The sequence below is a fragment of the Nesoenas mayeri genome (genome assembly GCF_963082525.1).
Source record: "Nesoenas mayeri genome assembly, chromosome: 2".
In the NCBI taxonomy this organism is placed as follows: domain Eukaryota; kingdom Metazoa; phylum Chordata; class Aves; order Columbiformes; family Columbidae; genus Nesoenas; species Nesoenas mayeri.
In genome coordinates this window covers 145,527,954-145,551,277 of record NC_137543.1, presented here as the reverse complement: position 1 = coordinate 145,551,277, position 23,324 = coordinate 145,527,954, and the positions used below count along the sequence as shown (strand labels likewise).

General features: G+C 44.0%; 1 protein-coding gene across 1 annotated transcript in view; it reads right to left on the bottom strand.

Moving 5' to 3' along the window:
* Positions 1-1,484: 1,484 nt before the first annotated feature.
* The window catches only part of KIAA1217, a gene marked incomplete at both ends in the record, with an annotated part of 235,736 nt that continues 213,896 nt past the window's right edge, over positions 1,485-23,324 (bottom strand). The window contains 11 exons of the mRNA XM_080364217.1: positions 1,485-1,979; positions 2,718-2,840; positions 3,297-4,973; positions 5,095-5,172; positions 8,286-8,405; positions 12,053-12,199; positions 12,796-12,950; positions 18,563-18,743; positions 19,468-19,963; positions 21,637-21,784; positions 22,029-22,159. Coding sequence (XP_080220343.1) covers positions 1,485-1,979; positions 2,718-2,840; positions 3,297-4,973; positions 5,095-5,172; positions 8,286-8,405; positions 12,053-12,199; positions 12,796-12,950; positions 18,563-18,743; positions 19,468-19,963; positions 21,637-21,784; positions 22,029-22,159 — 3,751 coding nt within the window. The remainder of the gene's footprint in view (positions 1,980-2,717; positions 2,841-3,296; positions 4,974-5,094; positions 5,173-8,285; positions 8,406-12,052; positions 12,200-12,795; positions 12,951-18,562; positions 18,744-19,467; positions 19,964-21,636; positions 21,785-22,028; positions 22,160-23,324) is intronic.

Genomic DNA, 23,324 nt, shown 5'->3' with positions numbered 1-23,324 from the left:
GTACGAGTTCACATTTACATTCTTTATTCCCACTGCAAGGGCTGCACCATCTGAGGGCTCAGCCTTGAAATTACTTGATTAAGAAACTTGGCGTTGCACAAGGAGGAACACCACAAGGAGTATAAGGTGGAAGAGGCGATATCTAATCAGTCAAAGGTTTGGGTGCCTTTTTCTCTTGCTAGTTTTCTAAGCTAGAGTTCCTCCAGTTAGCTTTTGTCCAGGTAAATTTGAAAGACCCCATTTTAAAATGAATGCTTATGTATGGCTTTAATCTAGGGAAAGCAAAATCAGCTTTTCTCCTGGTGGTTTAATGCTCTCAGGCAAACAGCTTAACAGCTAATTTCAGACCATTACAAAAGTCATTAGTGACAAAATACAAATATATAAGCATGCAGCCCTTTATTTTTGTAAAGATCTTTGCTTATCATAGTTCTGTATATTACATTATGGTGTTATACAAATAAATTTATTTACAAAACCATGAGCTATGCAAGCTTCTTACTTTTTTCCTATTTGACCGATATCCATCTCTTTCAACCCTTCCCCATATATATATTTTTAAGCATGCATAAAAATTAACTTTGGTGTGGTAAAACTACTCTATGTGCCCACAGCCACATACAGTATTTATTTATTTATATATATTTATAGCTATGTACAAAAGTTTGCCAGTATACAGAACAGAAGTGTACACTTTAAAATCCAACATTAATGGGTTACCAGGGCTCTGGAAAGTAAAACTGAAGGAAAAAGGAGTGGATTTAGCGAAGAAAAAAAGTAATCAGCAGCTACCTCTATGTGTAAAGCGATTTATTTTTTTCTTGGCTTGGCAAATTCTTAAATATAATCCGAATGGCAGTGCAATAGGTTGAGTTGCCTCGTACACACTAAGACCAGTCTTGTTCTGTTTCTTGTGTAGAGGTTTAGTGTCCAGCATACTACTCTCAAATGTACATTACAATAGTATCAAAATGTTTTGGCAAAAAGATCTCGAAAGGAACCATGACATTTGTTGACAAAAATAGAAATCTGTAACAAAGCTAAATAACACCAAAATAAAAGAAGAATATTTTAGTTTCAGTTTTACAGTTGTGTGTCATCACACTTCAGTATATCTCTGTTCACTTCTAGTCCCCGTAATGAAAAATAGCTTTATACAAAACAACTTACTAAATCTGTACGCACGTTTTCCCCCGCTCAGTGCACGGCTGCGCACACACGCGGGTTCACTCACACACCTTCACACGTTTTTGTAAGAGGCGCTGCCCAGAGGAAGAAAAACGCTCTTTGATCGTTACAACAGCAACGGGGTTTTACAAAAAAGCTTCACTCTAAATCTAGTGTAGTAACTCAGTACTTAGCACGTGATTAGTATTAAGCCTCCAGCAATACAGCAAAATGGTTACATTCCCTGGTTAAGATATTGGCTGCGGATTCTCTGAACAAGAAGCCCTGGCGAAGGCGCAGGCGTGCTGGGCCGAGCCTTAGCACGGCTCCTTGGCCGCGGAGGGGGTGGACTTGCCGGCATTTCCGTTCTGTGCCTTGTAGCTGGTGAAGCTAGGGGTGTGGATGGTCCTGATGCTCTTCAGACCTTGGTTCAGGGAGCTGGGGGAGGCGGAGGAGGGGGGGCAGGTGGAGGAGGAAGGAGGGGGTGGCCGGCCGTTCTGAGTCTGGAGTGAGAAGGAGAGATGGTGACCTTTCCCTGGGGGTGGGGGGCTCTGGAACTTGGAGGAGCCGTTAGAGACAGAGGGGATGAGGGAGGTGGAGTAAGTGATGCGACCTGTCTGAGGAGCGAGGAGGTTAGAGGGAGGAATGGAGGTTTTAGTGGGTGGGTTCAGAGGGTTCGAGCTGTCACCGCTAGAAGCAGGTGCTGAGCTGCTTTTCCCAGAAGTGGGAGAAAAGGCTGGGATCTTAGAAGCAGGTAGGGTAGGGGAAGTAGCCTTACAGTCCCCACCAGCTTTCTTAGCACTTCCATTAGCCTGCAAATAAAGACGGCAGGAGACAGTTTGTCAGAAAGCCAGTAACACGATAAACCAACAGGACCTGGGGAAATAGCCCTACAGAGAATAAGAACTAACAGTTTGAGGCCTGAGCAATTCTTGCAGCTGTGGACTGGACCTGGTTGAAAACCCAAAGTGCCCAAGGAAGAATGCATAGAGAAAGAGCCAACAAAGCTGCTGTGAGAAGGCGAGATCTACGGGTTATAGACCAGTCGCTACATCGGCCATGCTTCTGGGTTATTAACGTGTGAACAGACATGTCTGGCCTGAGAGTTAATGTGCATCTACTGTCATGGGTCACACCAACAGGTTAGTGTCCAAGGCTTCCTGTAAAGACTGAACAGAAGCATTCCCAGCGCTCCTGAGGAAATGCCACATTTACCAAAGGGAAAGTAAACAGGTAGTTGACATCTTAAAATTACAGCTGAATACCACAGTTAAAAACAATAAAAACCAAACAAACAAAAACCAAAACAAACCAAAAAAAAAAAGAGCAGCAGGTGTTTTATTACAGACATGCATGCACAAGCATGGTGAAAAGATCAGTGAAAAGATCAGTAGATACTGTCATGCTCCCAGGATCCAGGAGGGCCAGTTAGACCTCACTCGAAAGACAGGCATCCGTTATTTGGCATAATCTCAGTCAGTTACTGGAGTCTTTAAATAGACAAACACCACGAAATGTCCATCCAAACACCGGGTTTAGGGTAAAACTACCTGTCTGTATTGGCGCGGATCCTGCAGCTTGTGCTGTTTGCCTGCTTTGTCCGTGCTTCCCTGCCTGGCTTTGGAGGCCGCGGGGACCGGCATCCGGCTGCTCTGGGTGGCGGCGCTGGAGCCCTGCGGGAAGGAGTGGAGGGGCAGGGGAGAGAGGGAGAAGGGCACATCAGTACCGGCTCTTCGGGGGGAGCCTCCACACCATGCGCCAAATAAAAACCAAAGCCACGGTACTACATGCAGGGATAGTCGAGGAGCTTCACACCGCGGGTGTTAATTTCCAGAATCAAATGGAGGAAAACTGCTCAGCTACTGATCAGCCTGGATTCCGTGTCAGTGACGCTTGTCATTTCACACAGCGGGTTATTCGACCCAGCTCCCCTGCATTTGCCCATCACCAATCAGCAGCAAAGATTAAAAAAACAACACCCAACGGTCTAGTAGCTGTTAGACACCTTGTGGGGAGCCCAAAGAAGCCACCTGAAAGGAAGCAAACAAATCACAAGACCCTCTTGTTTAATGGTGATTATTGCAGATTTTAGGAAGCAGCCGGAGGTTTGATTTCTCGGACTAAAGTACCTTTCGTGACGTGGCCGGGGCTGGCGGAGGGGGCTCTGTGCCAGCCAGGCTCTCGTCCAGCACCGCCAGCTCTCGGGCTGGGCTCCCTGGTGCTGTCTGGGCAGAGAAGGGGCCAGTGCTTCCCTCAGAGCTGTACGTGCTGTCAGGGACAGATTTGGGACTCATTTCACTGATGGTGTTTTCCAGCTGCTTTATAGTCTGCTCAAGGCTGTCTAACGTTCGGTATGTGCTCTGTCGAATCTCATCAGTCCTAGACAGGGACACTCCAGCCCCCGGAGGTCCCTCTTGCATCGCAGAAGGACTTCTGTCACTGTCCTCAGGCTGAGACCTGGTGATTTCAAATCTCTTTGCTTCCTTGTGCTGCTTCAGGGTCCCATCTTCTTCCTCTTCTTCATAGACCACAACCTGCAAGGTCTTCTTCCCCGTCTTGGTTCCTGTCCGTATTGCCTGTGTCAGAGCAGCCAGCTGCTTTTTAGGGAATTTGAACTTGAATTTTTTCTTTGAATCCTGTCTGTCAGCAGAGTCCAAGTTTGCTTCTGTGTTTAGCCCATAGATCTGACGGTATTTGTTTAAATTTGTCTTTGTGCTTTCCTCTTCTGCAGGAGGGCTGGTTTCCATGGGGTCAGAGGAAGACTGAAGGTTAAGTATACATTTCTCCTTGAGACCGTGAGCTGCTGAATAGTCTGTGATTGCTCTTCTGTCATTAACTACTGATGGCTCTTCCTTCTGGATCTCAGAAATCCCACGTACTTCATTATCTTCCTCCTCCTCTTCCTCTTCTATCTTCTCATCTGTCATCATTTTCTCCAACTCCTCATCGCATTCCTCAAAAATCGTAGAAAGCCGCTTATAAGCTGACCTGATATCCATTGGTTCATCAAAAATGATGATGACGGGTTTTTTGTCCAGACACACCACCGGCTCTTCGCTGTCCGTGTTTTCTGGGATACCCTTCTCTGACACCCCGTCCTTCCTCGCATCGATGTTCACTGTTTGCACATCTCCACCTTTCTGGCTGACTATGTCGTCAACTTCCCCACTCGAGAGGACCTGGACAGCTGTTCTAGTAATCATGAAGGCGATGTTTTCTGTGGGTGGGCTGTCTTCACTGGGAGAGCTAGCTGGAGAGTCTGACTCTTCGGTGCTGCTCACACTGTTACTTCTGGACACTCTGGGTCTCAACACAACCTGATCGCAGTTGACAGCAGAAGTTTCTTGCTCCTGTGAGGACGGCTGAGGCCCCGCAGCCTCCTGCGTGTGCCTCGGGATGGGGACAACGCCGCTGACAGGGACGTGCCTGCCCGCGCCCTGCAGGGTTTCCCCGTGCGGCAGGCCCTGCCACACGTCTACTGAGAGTTCGTGGTTTGGCTTTTGTTTTCCAGTTTCAACAGCTGGAAAACGGGACCCTAAAATATCTTGAGCCCCTCTTCGTTTGTCATCCTCTGACAAACTGACACCAGACAGGTTTGTGCTCATATTCTGGAGGTTTTTCTTAGAATAGTCTCTACTATCTACAAACAACCCCTTGCTAAATGTAGGATTGTCATTCATTGAAAAGCCAATTCTACTGTCTGCTGTGCTGGATGAATCAGAACCCAATTCTTCTTCAGTTTTCCCTTCCCTCTTCTCTTTAGGGTGGTCACTATCTGTGGGAGATCCTGTTGTAGCCCCATACACCTAAGGGGGAAAGTTGGATTACTTAGTTATTCAGGGCTGTTACCTTTACAGGACTTTTTTTTTTTTCCCAAAGAAATAAATCATCCCATTCTCAGGGGAAGGGCACACCTCGTCAACTCACCACTCTGGATACTGCTGCAGAGGCATGTCTGAAGTTGTCATCTGATTCCTGTCTTTCTTCGGGGCAAAATTCCAAATTCTGGCAGAGCAGCACATGATGCTGCTGCTCTGTGCTATGGGTGTGGCCATATACATGGGGCTCATGCCTTAACAAGGCCTCCAGAATATGGAAAGCAGACCAGTTACCTCATTTCCAACACTGTACTACCTTGACCCGCTTACCTGCCAGTTAAAAAAACCCCTAGTTTGTATAAGATTGAAGCTGACAAGATTCACAGTATCTGATTACACTGAAGGGAGCCCGATGCGGAGGGGCTGGCAGCGGGACGCTGCAGCTCACCAGAGCGCCGGTGCCAGGCTCTGACCGGCCTTGAAAGGGGAGTCTGTACCCGTAAAAGCTGATTTTCAAATTACGACACTTTTGCGGCTTCTCATGTTGTTGCTCACAGCTGAGAAGTGCTGTTCCAGCTAATATGATCAGAGGCTGAGCATTTTTAAATCCTTGCTGCAGCTTGAAAGCACCCCTTCAAAAAGTCACCAGCGGCACCCTGCAGCACCCGTGCGAGTGCAGAATGAAACATCGAGCTACATTCATTTATAGGAGCAACTCCGAACAGCACACAGAGAGATAACCCACTAGTATATTCCCAGGGACTTTTGATTTTCAAATGAGGTCCCCTGGCGATGCTGTTTTATAATAGCAGGCTTTTCTTTGAGGCTTGGTTTAAGTGCTAGTGACAGCTTAGGATAAACACCAGTCATCAGCGTGAGGGAATGACCTGAAGAGAAACCATGCCTATGAATGAGCAAGACAGAAGTCTACAGTCAAAAGATGGCTCGTCAAGAAGGGAATTAACCTGGCCTCAAGTTGCTGAAGGCAGTGAGCCAAAAGCACTGCCGTGGACATTGCTTCAGACTAGAAGCTGACTCCTAACACACAAGAACAACGGATTATACTTATATGAGCATGAAGATGTGCAGAAGATCAGACAGGAGAGTAGCTGTCACAGATGAAAGAGTGACAGTACAGAAAGCCACAGGTTGGCTAGTGCATGCACTCCCCATGCATGCAGAGGTTCACAAGGTATAGTTTCTACATCTTGTGCGGTATTTTCCTGCATCCTGTCTGAGGATTTCACACAGGAAAGCTTTACACACAACCAAAATGCAGGAACAGGTAAATCAGTGACAGACCAGAGTCACAGTTCATCCCTACAAAGGCTTATTAGCAGTAACACGGCGCTGCAGCTGCTCTGCCGCTACCTTCACATCCCTCATATTTCTAAATAGGGAGGAGGCATCACACAATCCAGCCACAGCCAGCAAGGCAACCATGGGCTGAGAGCTGGTACCAGAACTAAACACTGGGGCTCATGGTCACCTTCGGCTCGGACTCGCTAAGTGGTCAGTGCCTTCCAGTCCCACTGCAGTCCCAGAGCACCCAGAATTAGGTCAGGACACTTAATGGCACTTGCTGCCTGTCGATATGCTGACTCAGTGACTGAGTTCCCATGTCTCTGTGTCTTTTTTAGCAACTTCCACTTCTTGTTCTAAGCATCAGTACAACATCTCATGAGTCATTGTACAATATATCCCATTTTAGGAACTGCTGCCCTTCTAAAAAAATAAAACCACCACAAAACTCATTTCTTCCATGAGTTTATCATGACCACAAGGCTCCATATTTAAAGCACCAGTAACACTGTTGTGTCAGATGACAAAACAGAGCTCATTAACCTTAATTTCCTGGACTCTGTGTTATTCCAATAAAAAGCAGTTTATGGCAATTAACTTGGTAGCACGTTTCCCAGAAACATTTATGCTACAGGATTTGCAGTGCCTTGAGTGGTCACCCAGGTTTTCGTGTAACAATATGATCTTCTCATTCTGACACCAGCAGTAATGAGGACGAACAGAGATATGTTCACATTGTCATACACTCCACAACAATGCAGGTTTTTTTTTTCCTTTTACTCATAACCATGAACTTGTACCTTCACCCAAACAGGTGTCGGCAGCTTTAGACAAGAAATTCTGTTTGGGCAACTTCAAGCCAAGTCCTGTGCCATGCCCTGACCTGGCAGCAGTATGGATTTTGATGCTAACAGCACTATATCATCAGACACCACCATCTGTCACCTTCTGCTTTACAGCTGCAGTGCCCTATGCAGCTGCAGCTCACTGCAGTTCGGACAGGGGATTCTTCTCTGTCCTGAAGACCTGGCAAAGCCATTTTCTGTTTCCCTGCCTCAGTTTATGTCAAACGCGGTTGAGGAACAACGTCTCCCATAAAATGCTTGGGGAGCCACACATGATGCTACATCAGAGAAGGTGTTACTGCTATTTCCAGTCTGCAAGCACGCAAAGAATGGATGACAATGTGGAAAGGCTGTGCTGTAGAGCTGTGTTTTCTTCCCCACCGTACCTCCCTTCATTTCAAACTAGCACTGGGCTGACACAAGCTGTCATGCCTGCATGACTCCCTAAACCCAGCAATGATTCAATTCATTATTCTTAAACTTTAAAAAGAGGTCTGCAGGGCAGAAATATTTGTCCTTCATCTTGCACATTGGCTGCCCAGCAAGACCAGTTCACCCCAGTCCGGCTTTGGCCCCAGACACATGGCACCTTGTCTAAGTCCCATCACTATGGGCATTAACTTTCAGACTAAGGGCAAATTCAGCCCATCCACCTTGACTCTATCTTCCAATAACCCGAATGGGATTTCTGAATATCTAATAAAAAAATGGAAGCAAAAAAAAATAAAGCAAAGTAATGCAGAAAGTCTCTAAAATGGCTCTTGAGACTGCGAGCAACCACTCTTTCTCCTCAAGGAAAGTACAAAGCTTAGGGGAGATGCTTCACCATCCACTGCCAGAACAGCACTGGAAGGATGTTCTAAGAAGTATGAGCTTCTTTTTGGAGGAAACTGATGGATCCTCTTTTAATTTTCATTTCACAGAATCACAAAACTTCATGCAACTCTTGTATAATTGCTAATGAGACACATAATGTAGATTCATAGAACGTTCAATATGACCATTTCTGAGCCATACTGAGATAAATGGAAGGAAACCACTGGGCAGTGGTGGGTGGGGTTAGAAAGAACAGGACACAAGATATAAGATTAGTTTTGAAGGAAAGAAGGTTATGCCAAGACCGGGTGGCATGTTTACAAACGCCACTTGTTACCTTCTTTTCCTTGTGATGCATTAAAGTCCCAGGCCTTATGTCTTTAACATGTGTATCATTTCTGGACTGCTCAGCATGACTGTTTGAGTTTACATCCATAAAAGAGCACTTCTGGAAAGCCTAGGAAATAAATACTGCAGGTTATCAGGAGACCAACTTGCTTTTATACAGAAATGTCTGGAGATCATCAACTACAAAGAGAGCATTTGTTTTTAATATTCACGGCTCAACAAGATTATTTACAAACTCGTGAGATAATAGAGATTTTATACTATCAGACTAAGAGAAATAGGCCATACCCTCCAACCTACCAAGACTGCACTCTAACTCATCACAATGAGCTCAGTGTCCCCTGAAGGGAGAAAAACTTGATTCCTGTTTTTCCACACAGGAAGACAAAGGCGCACAGAAGTGCTGCAAACTATCCAAACTTAAGCAGGAAGGCCATAACAGACTTTGCGCTTCTGACAGAACTTACTTCCTAGTGTCTGATATTTCCTCAAAATGCCCATCAGATGTGGTTTGGCCTCGGCCACACATCACTCAATAACTAAATCTACTGTTTTATGTGTTAAAATAAACAAATCCCAAAGCTCAGCTCTCTTTATTCCATTTACTGCCCCCAAACACTTCTCCTGTGCTTCACAGAATCCTTTATGCTTTCTCACCTCCTCTCCAAGTGACTATTAGCAGGGGTTTGCTGTTTCCTTGGATGGGATAAACAGAGCAGAAATTTAGGTTTTCTTCCCCAGATGTTCTCAGCTAGAAGCAATCTATATGTTGCTTGCAGAAATGTAAGGAAGAAGTGGGAGCAGCAGGCCTTATATATTCAATGGGAGAAGGTGGCAGCTAATATCTCTTCCCCACCCCTTGCTGTCCACTTGGCTCCCAGGTTTGTCTCACGGTACATCATACAAGAGCTACGTAACTCAGCCCTTTGTCTTGCCATCCTCTTTCCATTTGCTTTGCTTTTCTTTATCCAGCTGACTCCCAGATCCAGAGCAGCAGAACCATCATGGCCACCACTGCGCAGTGCTGGCTCCAAATGTGTATCACTGGGATTTCTGCTGGCCTCTAATGGCATAGTCTACCATCGGCGACAGGTACAGGCAGGACATCTCTGCCAGACCTGGGAATGGGGGAGGAGTGCTTACAGGAGTCAAATGCACCATGACATGCAAGAAAATTGTATTCATATACCGTGTATTAGGGAAATTATCTAATTCCCGGCAACTGTCATGAAACTAATAGCCTGGATTACAGGTTAGAATCAGGTCTGTTCTTTAAAGATTGTACTCCTCATATGTATTGCATGGTTACGCAAAATGAGAAAAGTAACAACAATGAAAAAACCCAGTGCAAAAATCAGGGTGCAGAGTTTCTTCTGGTTTTCCATTACATCCTATTTGTATGTGCTTACAGACCAGAGTACCTAAGATGACACGGAACTATTCAAACAATAAGTCTCCCTCCTCATAATACAGAGTATGGGCTTTCACCAGCTTACCCATTTTTGAGACCAGTGACATGGTTTTCGAGTTAGGCGTATAATTCACAAAGGCATCCTCAAAGTCCTTGAGACTTCACGTGATGAAGAATCCACTATTTCCCTTGGTAACTTGTTTATTTATCGCGTTTGCTCTAAAGTGTCTATAACAGTGTCCAAATATATTTTGTGCTATAGCAGCTAATAGTAGTATGCCTTTTTCTTCCCATGAAAGCACCTCGACATTGTACTCAAGTCTCCTCTGATCCTTCACATTCTCAACAGCTTTTTCAAAGAGGGGATGCATGGACACCTAGTCCTGGATGCGGCAGCCCAGTGTTGATCTCACTGATCCTGTACACAGAGATAACACTCCCTCACTGTCAAATCTACACCCACAGCAGACACTGACTATGTGGCACCAGCACTGGCCTGGGACCTCCTGTCAACCTGTTACTGCAACTCCTGTTCCTTTTCAAGACATGCACTTGTGGTGTGGCCTGTATTTGTTGTTCTTCATGTGGACTTTATAGTTCATTTAACATATTATGACCATTAAGTGATTGCTATCATCTTCCTGCTCTCATACTTCACTAGTTTTAATTAAGCTGATTTAAACAGTAAGGATTTTAAATATATTTCCAGGCCATTCATGAAAATACAGAGTGGCATTGGGCCTGCAGCTGGTCCTCTGTGGAACCTGACTATAAACACCCACATCAAAGGCAACACTTTCAGAGCCAGACAGCTCTCAATTGTTGGTTTTGTTTTTGTGGTTTGTTTTGCTTGTCTGGTTTTTGGGTTTGTTTGGGGTTTTTTGTACACTCCATGGTGACAGATTTTTATCAAAATGTTGTATGATGTTTGATCAAATGACTTACAAAAATGTTTATAGGTATACAATTCAGTGTAAGCAGTCAAACCTGCTACCTAGTGTTGTTTGCTCTGACAGATCTGTGTGACATTATATCGTGTTTACTAGCATAACTTTACATCTGCCCTATAGTTCCACACTGATTGAATCCCGTACCTCATTTTCCATTCTATGACTGACACCATAACGAGCCTGTAGCTCCCAGATCAAGCAGTGTGCCCCTTCTAAAACATGGTACCCTGTCAACCTTCTAAAATGTACCTAATATTTTGGTATTTGTTTAAAATGAGCATTGCTTGTCCCCAAAACTAGCACTTAAACACACGCTCCCTGTTGAGCTATCATGCATACTTGTCCTCCTTAGCTCCCCTCTGGCCCCCTTTCCAGACCTTCACCTCCATTTCATTGTCACCGGCTGCAAGGCAGCTGGGCTGCTTTCCTGGGGACAGGAGACAATGTGACAGTTTCACCATCCCCAGCTCCCCTGTCGCACTTGCCATTGTCACACAAACAGGGAACACGTGTAAACCCCTTCAGGTAAGCCTGCAAAGCAGCTGTTTGAAGTGCTGGTGGGTGGGAGTCGGACAGGGTTCACCCAACACATGTAACAGCTGCTGCTTAATATCCACGTCCCCTGCGCTGCAGACGCTCTCTGGGCAGTACTGAACACCTCTTTCAGGAGATGGACAAGTAGGATCAACTCATGTCATGACAAGCGCTCTGAAACACCCCAACAATGACATTATAGCCAGTTAAACTGATCCACACCTCTGTTCGTCATGTGGGCATGCAAGAGGGTGCTGCTGGGAAGCTGGAGCTCACTGAAGGTCACTGCAATAGCTGGCTTTTACTGCAGCATCGCCATCACTGAAATAAACCAGCCTATGTGCTATCAAAGGACCAGCAAGGGAGCACTCCTCCTATGCCACTGGCAGAGTCATGTACCAGTCAACAGGGAACAGCAGATGTTTCAATATTCAAGCACTCCTTGAAACATTAGACCATGGCATGGGACAAGTAAGCACAACCCATGAGGAGCGGACACCTTATTCCCTGTTCCCACCAATGTTAACATGAATGACGGGCTTCCAGCACCTTGCTGGTCTGGTACTGAGAAACGCTACACCAGGGACAACCACACCTAACGCACATCAATATTTTACTTGTCCCATCTACTCTGGTAAGACTCTAGTGGCAATCCTGCATTCTGAACCACTCTCTCAGCTAGAGATCTCTTGAACAAAATTTGGATGGTGCTTACAAAATGCGTACCACCCAGTGCAATAAAGCAGGATGGGGTGAGACCGGCAGACCTACTTTCCTTTACGTGCTGAGCTATAAATTGTGCTGAGGCCCTAGAAGTGACACTGGGCACAGGTGTCTTCATGTGCAACCCAAAGGACGTACCTGTAATTCTGCCATTATTTTATCCCCTTCCTCCTCCTCTTCATCTTTTGCAGCTGATGCTACAGCATGCCCTGTGCTCCGAGGCAATGCCTGATCCTCTTTATGGGCTTTGGATTGTGCTATTTGCCCAGCATCTTCACTGCATTCCTACAGGGGGATGGCAAAACACAGACAATACAGTTGAGCCCTCCTGGTGCAAAGCAAACACAGAAAATTCCACTCTCCTTCAATTCCCCTGTTGCAAGGTCCCTCTTCCTTTTTAAGGAGACTGCTACTTCATCAGTTCAAAAGCAACCAATATAGCTGATGTGATAGCATGTTCACAGATTAAAAAGCTTAAGTTGGACTTCACTTCCTTCAGGGAACAGAACAGATGGGGAAAGGATGCCCAAAGAAACTAATTTGGAACAGTTCTGTAAAAATGCTCTCAAATCTAAGTTAATCTTCCCCATCTGTGTAAGGCATGCTTTTTTTATTTTTAATCTTCTTACCACTCTAAATGAAAGCAGCCTGTGACTTGCCTTCTACATGGCTAGGAGATAAGAGCAGCAAGACTCCTGTAAACAGAACTGATCAAACCTTACGTGTTTATTTGGCCTAACAGTCGTGTTTCCTGGTAAACAGTTTCAGTAGCTCTCCAGGACGTAGCCCTGTCTCAACTTATTCTGTGGTTTATAGAAAAAGCCCAAGCCTGGGAATGTTTCTCTGTAGCAGCCATTCATCAACAGTCTGAATCATCAAACCTTGACAGCAGCAGCCTCTTTCCTGGCTGCATAGACGACATCTCCTGATCTCGTTGTGGTTAGTCCTGAACCTGGCAGGTAACTGCGCCGTGGAGGTGGAGGAGGTGGAGACTTGGTCAGTTTATCACTATCCTGTTCTCCATCAAGAACTTCTTCTGCAAGTAAACAGAGCAGCACAAAGTGAGCACAGGTGAAGGAGGGGAAAAAAAAGTATTTGCATTGCTGCCTCGATTGGAAAGGATTAAAAAAGAGTCTTAAAAGGTCTAAAGGTGCTACTGAATATAAATGAATAGAAACACATTTGGGATTCAAGTGGAAATGCCTAGAACAAAAGCAGACAGCGCTGCCCTTGCACAGAGAAAGCATGTCACTTCATCCGACATTTCAGCAAAACTCTTGTCCCCCACATCACCATGGCTGAGTGGCTGAGTTTCAGCACAGCACGCTTCTGTAAATCAATCACTTGTAAAGCCCCCATAGACTTCTTTGGAAGTGTGGCCACTGTCGTGGCTACTAGCAAGACACCAAACCTGGGGGATTCTTGTTGTCAGCAATTCTAAAGCAACCAGCGCATGTTTCTGTTCTGCCTAGGAAGTGCTGCTGGCACGGTGTTAGGAGCTGAAGAGTTTTGTCCATCTTACAGTTGGGCAAAACTAGCTAAGTTCAGACAGAGGCTGAGAGGGAAGATGTAAACACTGGTTTGGAGATGCCACCTCTCCAGTTCAATGAGTCCTCTTACCCCTGAGCAGGGCAAGGGAGCACCAAGGGTAACTGCACTTGCTTCTCTTCTAAGACAGCATTTCTTTTCACTTTACTTACTAGTAACTATGCCAGGACTACAAAATTTTGCCTTTGATTGATCATATAGGAGCCCTATATGTATGTTTTGCTAACCGAAAAAGATTCAAGTACCAAATACAATAGCTGAGCAGAGCCAGCCCTTGCATTCTGAGAAGAGTCTTCCAAGAGAAGACCAATTTCTCAAACCAGTATTTCCCCACCACAACGCTTCCTCAGCCGGCTGCTGCTTCCTCTTCCCCACCATCACTGGATGGCATTTTTTCCCTAAGCAGCGTTACATTGCTCTTGACCTGTCCCCATGTGTTTCTGGTCACGGGCTAAGCATCACACATGGCAACAGCCACCGTGTTCACATTGCTGTTTGCAATGTTTGTTTTCAACAGCGGGAGAAGAACCTTTCTGCAGCTACTCAGTGTTATATAAACAGCTGAAATAAATATAACCCAGAAAGATAAAACCTGCTTTGGGGATTATCCAGCTGTTTAGGGCTAAGTATTCCCTCCAGGCAAGTTATTGCACAACTGTCCACTGCCAGAGCTGTGTCAGGCTCACACTGGAGATGTGCTGGCTGGGCCCTGGGGCTGGATAGAGCCCTTGTCTGACCCGGCCTCATCCTTCTTCCCTTCTTAGCTCAAATGTTCCTTGAAACTGCTTAAACTTAAAGAAATGCTCTGTTGTATTATCTCCCTCCCTGCTTATCCGGCACTCACTCCCAGGATTGCAACAAGAGTGAATTTCCAGATGCACTTTACATTAGACTACTTCTTTGGTCAATATAAACCACTAAGTTTCTTGTGACATCAGAGGTACAGCTGCTGTAAAATCAGAGTGGTTCTCTAAGATGGTGTTTAGCTGACTATAATGTGGCACCTGTGCAAATCCCTGATACCTTTAGCTGGCTCAACCCACTACCCTCAAACTGGTAGTGACTGTCTCCGCAAGAACACCAAAGTTTTTCTCACACCTAATAAGAGCGACGCTGGATGAGAGACATGGAAGGGAGAAAACCAGAAATATTCCAACCACCTCTTTCAGATCTGTGGGACATTTACCCATCTCCATCTTCAAAATGGGAAATAAAAAGGAGAAACACGGGCAAGAGGAACTGTCAAACTGTCAGTGAGTGGCAGGTGCACAGGCTATCGAAGGCTGATCCCCTCACACCCCTCAAGTGGAGTCGCTAAGGAGAGGTTGGAATGGGGTTTGCTTACAGTCAGTGCAACAACACCGGACAAGATGTAAAACTTCAAAGCTGGATTTCTATTTTCTTTACTAAACAATTTTATTTCCCCAATCTAAATGGGAAGAAAAAAAAACTTGGGAGGCAAAAAATTGAGAAAAATGCCTTCTTCTAATACCTTTTTTTCTTATTGCTGAGTTCTATTAGTGTATTTATTGAGGGAGGAATAAATGGACAAGTACGATTCACTCAGTCAGAGATTAACCGTGATCAAAACTGCTACTTTATGAAACCTTTGGTGTCAAAGGGCTCAGTGCTTCTGTGAACAACAATCGCCAGCCACTTCACTAAATCTAAGCGTTATACAACAGGCACAGCCAGACTGGATTTAATTTTCCCCACCATACAAATTTCTACTTGCACCAAAAAAATCCGACATCTTAAAACAATCTTAAAATAATAATGCCTGCGTTAAGGCAGCCTTTGTAGTCAAATAAACAAACTATCTTTAATGTAAGCTACTGATCACTCAGCACTTGCAAAAATCAGGGCATTCTTACATACGAAGGCAAAGGGAAAGATGAAGGAGCCGAATTTCTAATGTACATGCTAGAGACATTCTTCATGGTTTTCAAGGAACAATCTTGATAACAAAGATGAATTAGAGTCAAGACATTAATGAAGTACTTACAGAGTCATCTGCAAAATTGTGTAAAGTGCGTAATTTTACTTTGTTTTGTACTTTGCAGGGGAAAAAAAAGAGTTTCTCTGTATAGAATGACTGAGACAACATATTCTGGCAACACAATCTATCTGGCTTCTTCAGCAAAGCCAACAGAGGACTCCGCTAATTTGTGGCCAAAATGTTCTATGCACTATATTAGTAGGTAGGTGGTCTCACTTTCTGTATGTTGCTCGGTTGCCTCATCTACAGCAGACTGATACTGAAATTTTCATCTTGAAGAGCTGAATGGCATGTGAGATATTTAATCAGATATTAAGGAAAAGTTTTGCTGTTCTCTTATTTATGTTTCTATTAAAGGATTCATTATGCATAACAGAAGGCAAATGTCTCAGTCTCATCAAATTTCTCCTGAAATCTGTTGGCTACACACTGTGCAAAATTGTATTCTAAAAGTGGATTAGTTAACTACGCGAGTTACAAAACTTCTCTGTTATTGTGTTCTGCACTTTTTACGATGTCACGGCTCACTGCACCCATATGGTATTTATTTTCACTGACATTTTCTATTTATGCCACACATTATACAAGATAATTGTGTTGATAGCCAGTAACCTCACTGAACAGTGCCAGCATTCTAAAATTATTTTATGAGGTTCAACAGAATTTTATTTTAAACATGTATGTTGTGAAACATTCAAGGAGCCACAACTTGCCAGTGCTAAAGGCCCACCCAGAGCAAAATGCTGGATCTAAAAACACTCTTCCCAGATTCTCTACAGATTTGTGTACACAAGCCCCAGGGCATCGTTTTGCAGCTATTTACAGCCTTGGCTGCCAACACCTTGAGTGCAGCATGCAGCCCTGGCCTCCACAGCTCCAGAGTCAGAGCAAGGCAGCTGAAACCAGCCTGGGAGGGAGCAGCTGGCCTAGGTGGAGAGACCAAGTTTGCACTTTGGAGCCCACAGGGCAGGCTGAGCCCTCCAGGACACGATCCAGATTCATCCACTGCCTTCATGATTTTATAAAGGGAATGCAGAGTTGTTGTTTGCTAAATGCAGAATATTAGAACTATGGGGACCCCAGTGAAGCTGGTATGACATAATTTTAAAACAGATGAAGCTCCTTCACAGGACAGGGAGTGAGCTGGAGCTTGCTGCCACAGCAGTGGCGATGCAAATGGTATAAGCAGGTATAGAGGAATTACCAGATAAAAGGTCTATAATGAATATGAAAAGGAGGAGGCCGGGATATTCCCTCTAATATCAACTGGAGGAGCTGGGGGAGTGTCAACAGACTGGCAAAGGTGGCCAGGTTCTATGCTGCCCACAGACAGTATCTCCCATTTCCTCTGTCACACAGACAGACTGCTGACCTGGATGGACTATTGCTTAAGTAGCTGGGTAAGGATTTTGCAGCTGACTCATGTTTGGCTAATGAGGTAAATCCAAGGTTTGGCTGAGACATCTGCTTTGTTGAACTTTGAAGAAATTCAGACATGGATTTGTATGTCAAATTGTGAAAGAAATAGGACTGGAAGGACACCCCATCATGCTGCTACCACAAAGTACCTCTACATATATAATTCTTCATCAATGATAGTCTAAGCCATTATCTCCCATCATGGGGAACTTACATCCTTGTCATTGCTTCATACAGTTTCTTCAGTGCTTCACATTCCATATCATTTTGAGGTTTCCCCCTAATACCTAACCTGGATCTTCCTGGTTGCAATTGTCAACTGCTGTTCTACCCACAAAAAGCAAGTTGGTCTTTTCCCTTTTAAACAGATTTTTATGCACTCAGAGATTGCTTTGTTCTTCCTCAGCCTTCGCTTCCTCATGCTAAACAAAACCAGTTCTTTCTTTTTTGTTCCCCAGAGATCATGTTTCTTTAGACCTCTGGCCATTATCATCGCTACCCTCTTGACTCTCTCGTATTTGTTCCTTGAAGTCCAAAACACTGACTTCGGGAATTTCTATCTAAGAGTTTACGACTACTGAGTAGATTCACGTGTCTTGTAGATATTCCTGTTCACCTCATTGTGTGGTTTGCCTTTCTTTCTACAGGGTCACAGCCTGACTCACGTTCAGCTTGAAACTCAGTATATATATATATATAATAACTGTGAACAGCCAGAATACTTACTGTGAAATTAATTGTCATTCATTCCTACACATCTGTCCAAGACAACTAAGTTAGGTAGCATCACAGGTCGTTTTCAGACCTCTGAGGGACTCATTCAAAACATTAGTCATATTTATAATTTAAGATTACGAAGTTAACAAGGATTATTAAGATCAAACAGTCTGACTTTCCACTTAACATAGGCTCAAGGATTTTTTTAAAGCAGGTTGTTCCTGCACCATGCACAGAGCTTGTGCCTGAGCAGCCTGTCAGGAAGAAACACAGTACTGCTAAAGATGTGAAGTGGCAGAGAAACCCATACGTTCATAATTAAACTTCAGTTATTAGTCACTCCAGATTTCAAAATCTGACCGCTAATTGTTAATGTGGCTTTTTCTAGCTTCAACTTCCAATTGCTGGAACTTGCCGGAACATGTTCTGCAAAGTTAAAGGCCTCACCCTCAGAAACCTCAGGCATGTCTTGATCTTCTTTTGATAACAAATATATCTACAGAAAGAGCTTTTTAGGTTTATGATGGTAAGACTATTTGTGCTCAAACTCTTTGTGGTTCTTTCCAGAACCCCCTGCAATGCCAAACTTTTAAGTGCAAAACTGAACACAGAACACTAGATACAGATACAGTATTGTATACAGATACTCTAACCTCTGCCAAAAGCAAGGAGTATTCTTACTCTCCTGCTCATGAGGAGTCTTTATCTCCAGAGATCAAACTCACTTTCTCAGTAGCAATATGGAGAACTTGTGTTCAGCTGGTTACCCACACTGGCATCTGCAAAATCACTGCATCCTGTCCACTGCATCCTGAGGACCTGCAGTATTCCTCAGTAACATACTTACACGTATGATGGAGAACACATAAATCTGTAAACAGAAACCATTCTAGAAAGTAGGAAAAATAACTATTTGTTTTCCAGATATGCAATTTTTTAGTACCATATACTCTAGCAAATCTTACCTGAGACTTCCAGCTTTTCCACTGCATCACCTTTAGGTGGGGCTGCTGGCTGGGGAGGCATCTCCAGGTTGGGAATGGACTTCATTATATTGGCCTGCGCCTCTTCCAAGAGCTTTTCAAATTCCTTTCCATTATAGTGATCAAGGTTTTGTCTTTTCTCTTCCCATTTCTTTTCAGCTTTCTGGACAAAAACAGTAAAACACATATTTATTCATCTGATTTCTGTTATGATCACTTACTTACAAAAAAAAAAGTGAAAAAATTATAGGTCAATATGGATAGATTCAGTTTAGTCAGCAACTACGGGAAATATATTAACACTAATTGTACACTGGTTCTGACTTCCATTGTGAATAGATATGGCACAAATGCATGACAGAGTGACGGTGGCCACTGCTCACTAAAGGAACAAAGGCAAAATTTAAATCTGGGTCACTGCCTTATTTTATCACACTGGTGATTAAAGTGCATGTCCTGTAGTAAGACATGAGAGAACTTGTGGGTTTTCTCAGTATCTCTGTGTGAGACCACTGGAGCTTCACACTGTTTCACTTTTACCTCTCCACAGTGAGGGATATGGAGATTTAAAGAGTGAATGAAATCCACTGATGCAAGTGTTGCCAGAGAATCATATGTTATTGTTCAAAACTAAGGTATTATAAAAATATTTTAAAATTATTTTTTTAATAAAAGTTATTTAAAAAACACAGTTACTAGTTTTGGTTACATGTTATTATCGTATTGCATTTAAAATCAGAGGGTATCTTCAGAAGTGCTCAGTATATTTAAGCGTAAGGCATATAAATCCCCCAAATGCATTTGAATAATCCCACCTGCAGTCTCAAGAGTGAGACTGGGAGCTCAGACCCAAAGAGAGGACAACTGGTTGACAGAATACACCGTACCTCAATGGATACAGCTCGGTTTCTGGTACTTGCACTGTGAATTTCCTCAATGAAAAGACTTTGCATGGTGGTGCCATTGACAGAGACCTGTGGTGCTGGTGTGGCTTGTGTGGGCTGGGATCCTGTTGCGGGCTCTTGTGTGGGGGCTGGTGGGGTGGCCGAGGGGTGTCCAGTGTCTGGCACACCTTCACTGTGGCTGGCTGCGGTGGGTGAACCCTGCGCATGGTTGACCAGGGCTGATGAGTGCTGAGACTGATGGATGACAACAGGTGAGCTCTGCACATGGTGGACCGTCATTGTTGAGAAGGGGATGACTTCTGACTTGACTGATGACACCTGGGACTCTGATGTGACTGCTGTGAGGTTTTGCTGTGCATGTCCCTGGGCGTGCTTGGGATCCTCCTGGTTTTTCAGAGCGTCAGATGCAGTGGCCTTCTCCATGTACTGCACGGCTTGGGATGGATCCACACCCCTCAGCAGTCCTTCTGTAACATGTCTGCCCAGCCAAATGGAACACAATAGCGTGGCACACAGTTAGCATACAGGCAAGTCATGAGCAACGCTTCATAATAAACTTTTGCAAGGGAAAAGCACCTGTATCAGAAACATCAAAATGGTGTTTTTTCTTCCTGATGCTCTCAGTTCTGTGATTTTATAGCTTTCTCTCGGAATCAGGGACTCAGAGTTTTAAAGAGGCCACTCTAATTAGGACGGGTTTGCCTTTTAAAATGTTTACAAAGCTTAGTGGACATACTGGCACTTTGTGACCTAAGCATGAGTCTCAGTGGCTTGATTTTGGAGAAAGAATGGAAGTTACTTGACTTAAATTTTATATACTCTAAAATAGCTAAACAAGGTGTTCCCGGACTATAAGCACAGAAAGTGGTAGTTACATAGGATGTGAACTAGCAGTCTGGCAAATTGCTAAAACAAAGCCTTCAGATGACTCTTCACAAAAGTTTTGTCTGTTGGGAGTTTGGGGTAGAATGAGCTGAAGATGTAAAGAGTCGACTATTTCTGGCAGCTAGCTGTGAAATTTCTGAGTTCTGAAGTGTAGGTAGCCATGAAATGCCATCAGATTTCCATTACTGAAACAGACTTTATGAGGCTTAATACAGAATTTTGCTGCAAAAAAATGACTTGGCTAAAACTTTGGCATGCATAGCTTATTGTTTTTGGGTTTTTTTTCCCAAACAGTGTGAGACAGGAAATAACTGTAGTCATTTTTAAGAAAAGGAAACTAATATGAAAGGATATAGATTTTTATCTACATGGAAAAATAAGTGATGGCTTACAGAAGACCTGTTACATAAACGATTTTATCCATCTGCCAGAACTGGCAAATCCATTTTACATATGCTCCAGGATATATGAAAACAATGACAACTCTACATTCCTTAGAATAATGGGAGCAAAAATAGCCTTATGACTTATATTTTCTTGTAATTGAAGTAAAATTGAGACCACCACCCCTGACAGTTTGGCCTGATTCAGTGGTTTTGAATAGGAATTAAATCCACTGCCTATTGCCTCATATAAATCAGCAGCCATTTGCTGCTCATATATTCTGACAAACATAGCTAAACACTGGCACTTAGTGGACATAAATTTTATCTAATATTTGAACTTCCTCTAACACATCTTCCTTGCAAAGAACAGAATAAAGAATTTGCACTAATTCACAAGCATATTGAATAATATTTATTTCAGAAGGTTTAGGATATCTTTATCCACTTAGAATCTTTCCTGTTTTATTTCTTACTGTTAAGTTTTGGGGCATACAGATTTCAGTGTCAGAGAATACTTCTGTTAGCTTGGATTTTTGTTAATGCCCACAGTTAATTAGCTCAGATATGGGACTGACACCGCTCCATAAGCTTTCTCATCTAGGAACTTCCCAAATGTGGAAATGCCGAGTTCAAAGGGAGTTACCTTCAATCAGAAGATCTCAACAAGCGGGGCTGCTGGTCAGAACAGAACCATTGCACAAAGCACAGGAAAGGCTAATTTGATTCGCCTTGAGAGGGCTCTAGGAAGAATCTACAAAATACTGCAAGCAAGTTGCACTACTCAAAACCTCCTAAGGACAGGGGGAGAAACCAAACCTGAAAGCTGTTCCAGCCCTGCTTGAGGAAATTCTTTAGTTTTGAAGAAAAAAATAATAATCACCTCCTGAGCATGGTAAGGATATCGGTCATGCTGCGCACACGTTTCAGCAAGCTGTCAAGCTTGTGTGGTTCTTCCTTTAGGAACCTCACGGCTTCTACCTCAATCCGGAGGATCGCACGCATTTTATTCTGCAATGTTGGGAACTCTCCTGCAAAGATAACAACTGTGAAGCTCAAGAGGAAATGACAAAAGCCCTGGGGAGAAATGGATGATGGGGTGAATGTCAAATACTTGAGAGTCTCCCTCTCTCCAGGGGCCATGCAACAAGCTCCTTAATCCCGACTTTTACTTCCAAAAAGATTTAAAGTTAATTCCTCCAGATCAAAGGCGAAACTGTTCTCAGCCATTGTGGATCGAAGAGAAGAACCAAAAGTAAAAAGGAAAGTGCATACCTTTCAGGGTGGCAACAGCTTCCCCCACCTGACGCAAAAGAAAGGCTCCATCTTCCACATCTTTCAGTGTAACTGTCTTGCTGGAAGCAGTGGAGTCCCTCTTCAGGTCTTCAACAAATGCCTCCAGGTCACTGGCAAAACAAAAAAAGTGGACATAAAATGTAAGCAGGACTTTCACATTACAATCAAATAAATGTAAATTAATGGACTAATCTAGCCCAGAAACCTCAATCATGGCATCTTTAAATCTGAGACCACAAACTGAAAAAACAGCAGCGTACTGTGAGGCAAGGTGAGGACGCCAGACACTTTCGATCACAGCATAGGAACAGGCTTGTAACTCATCCAAGTCACTGACTTCTCTGACAGGCTGCAGATGTGCAGAGCACATTGATGTCAAGGGCAGCTGTGCTACGAAGGGCAGGTGGGGTGGTGAAACATCTAACAGCCAGCCCTCAGGGGATGCAGGTCCTCCAAGGGTACAGACACCCTGTGCCACTACATCCAGTACTGGTTTGCACCTTGCACCTTCTCATTGCTGATGCCAGGCAAAGGAATGCCCAAAAAGCCAAGTGACCACCCAAAACTAGCACTCATGGCCCCCAATGCAACCTTGCGATCTGCCAGGTCTTGCTAGACAGGATACAGGGTCCTGTTTCCACAAATAGCCACACTGAAACAGCAAGTGTGCATTGATTGTAGGTCCACACATTTCCCTTTTGCCAGCAGAAAATTACTTATTTTCAGCTAGATGACTTCCTAGATCCATTTTCGTGGAGAGGTGACATGAGGAAGAAAAGAGAGGAGTAGGTGGCCAGTAACAGGATAAAACAGAGAAAATCCCTTGCAGCACCATTCTGCATTTAGGTCAATTTAAAGTGGAAACACAGTCACACAGAACAATAAACGGTAATACAACAGTAATTCTGATAACGCAGAGAAACAGAAATAGTATCAGGATCTGAACATCAGATGCACACAGCAAAGAGTTCACTTCAAAGACAAATAACTTTAAAAACTATAAACAAATTCTGAATGAAGAACCATAAGTTGCTTCTGAACAGATCAGAAAGTGGAGGTAAATGATCCTGTTCCCATTTTAAGACCATTTCCTTCAAAGACTCTGCCTTGAGAAAGATGGGGGAGTCACGATTAGCAAGGGTCTCATGCATGCTTGCAGGAAGCAATCCCAGGGACCACACGATGGCAGCAAGGGAACGTTTCTTGGGGTATTTTTCCCATGGAAGAGACTGCAGTGATGCAGATATCTGCTGTCCCGGTGGCTGCCTTTGCCAT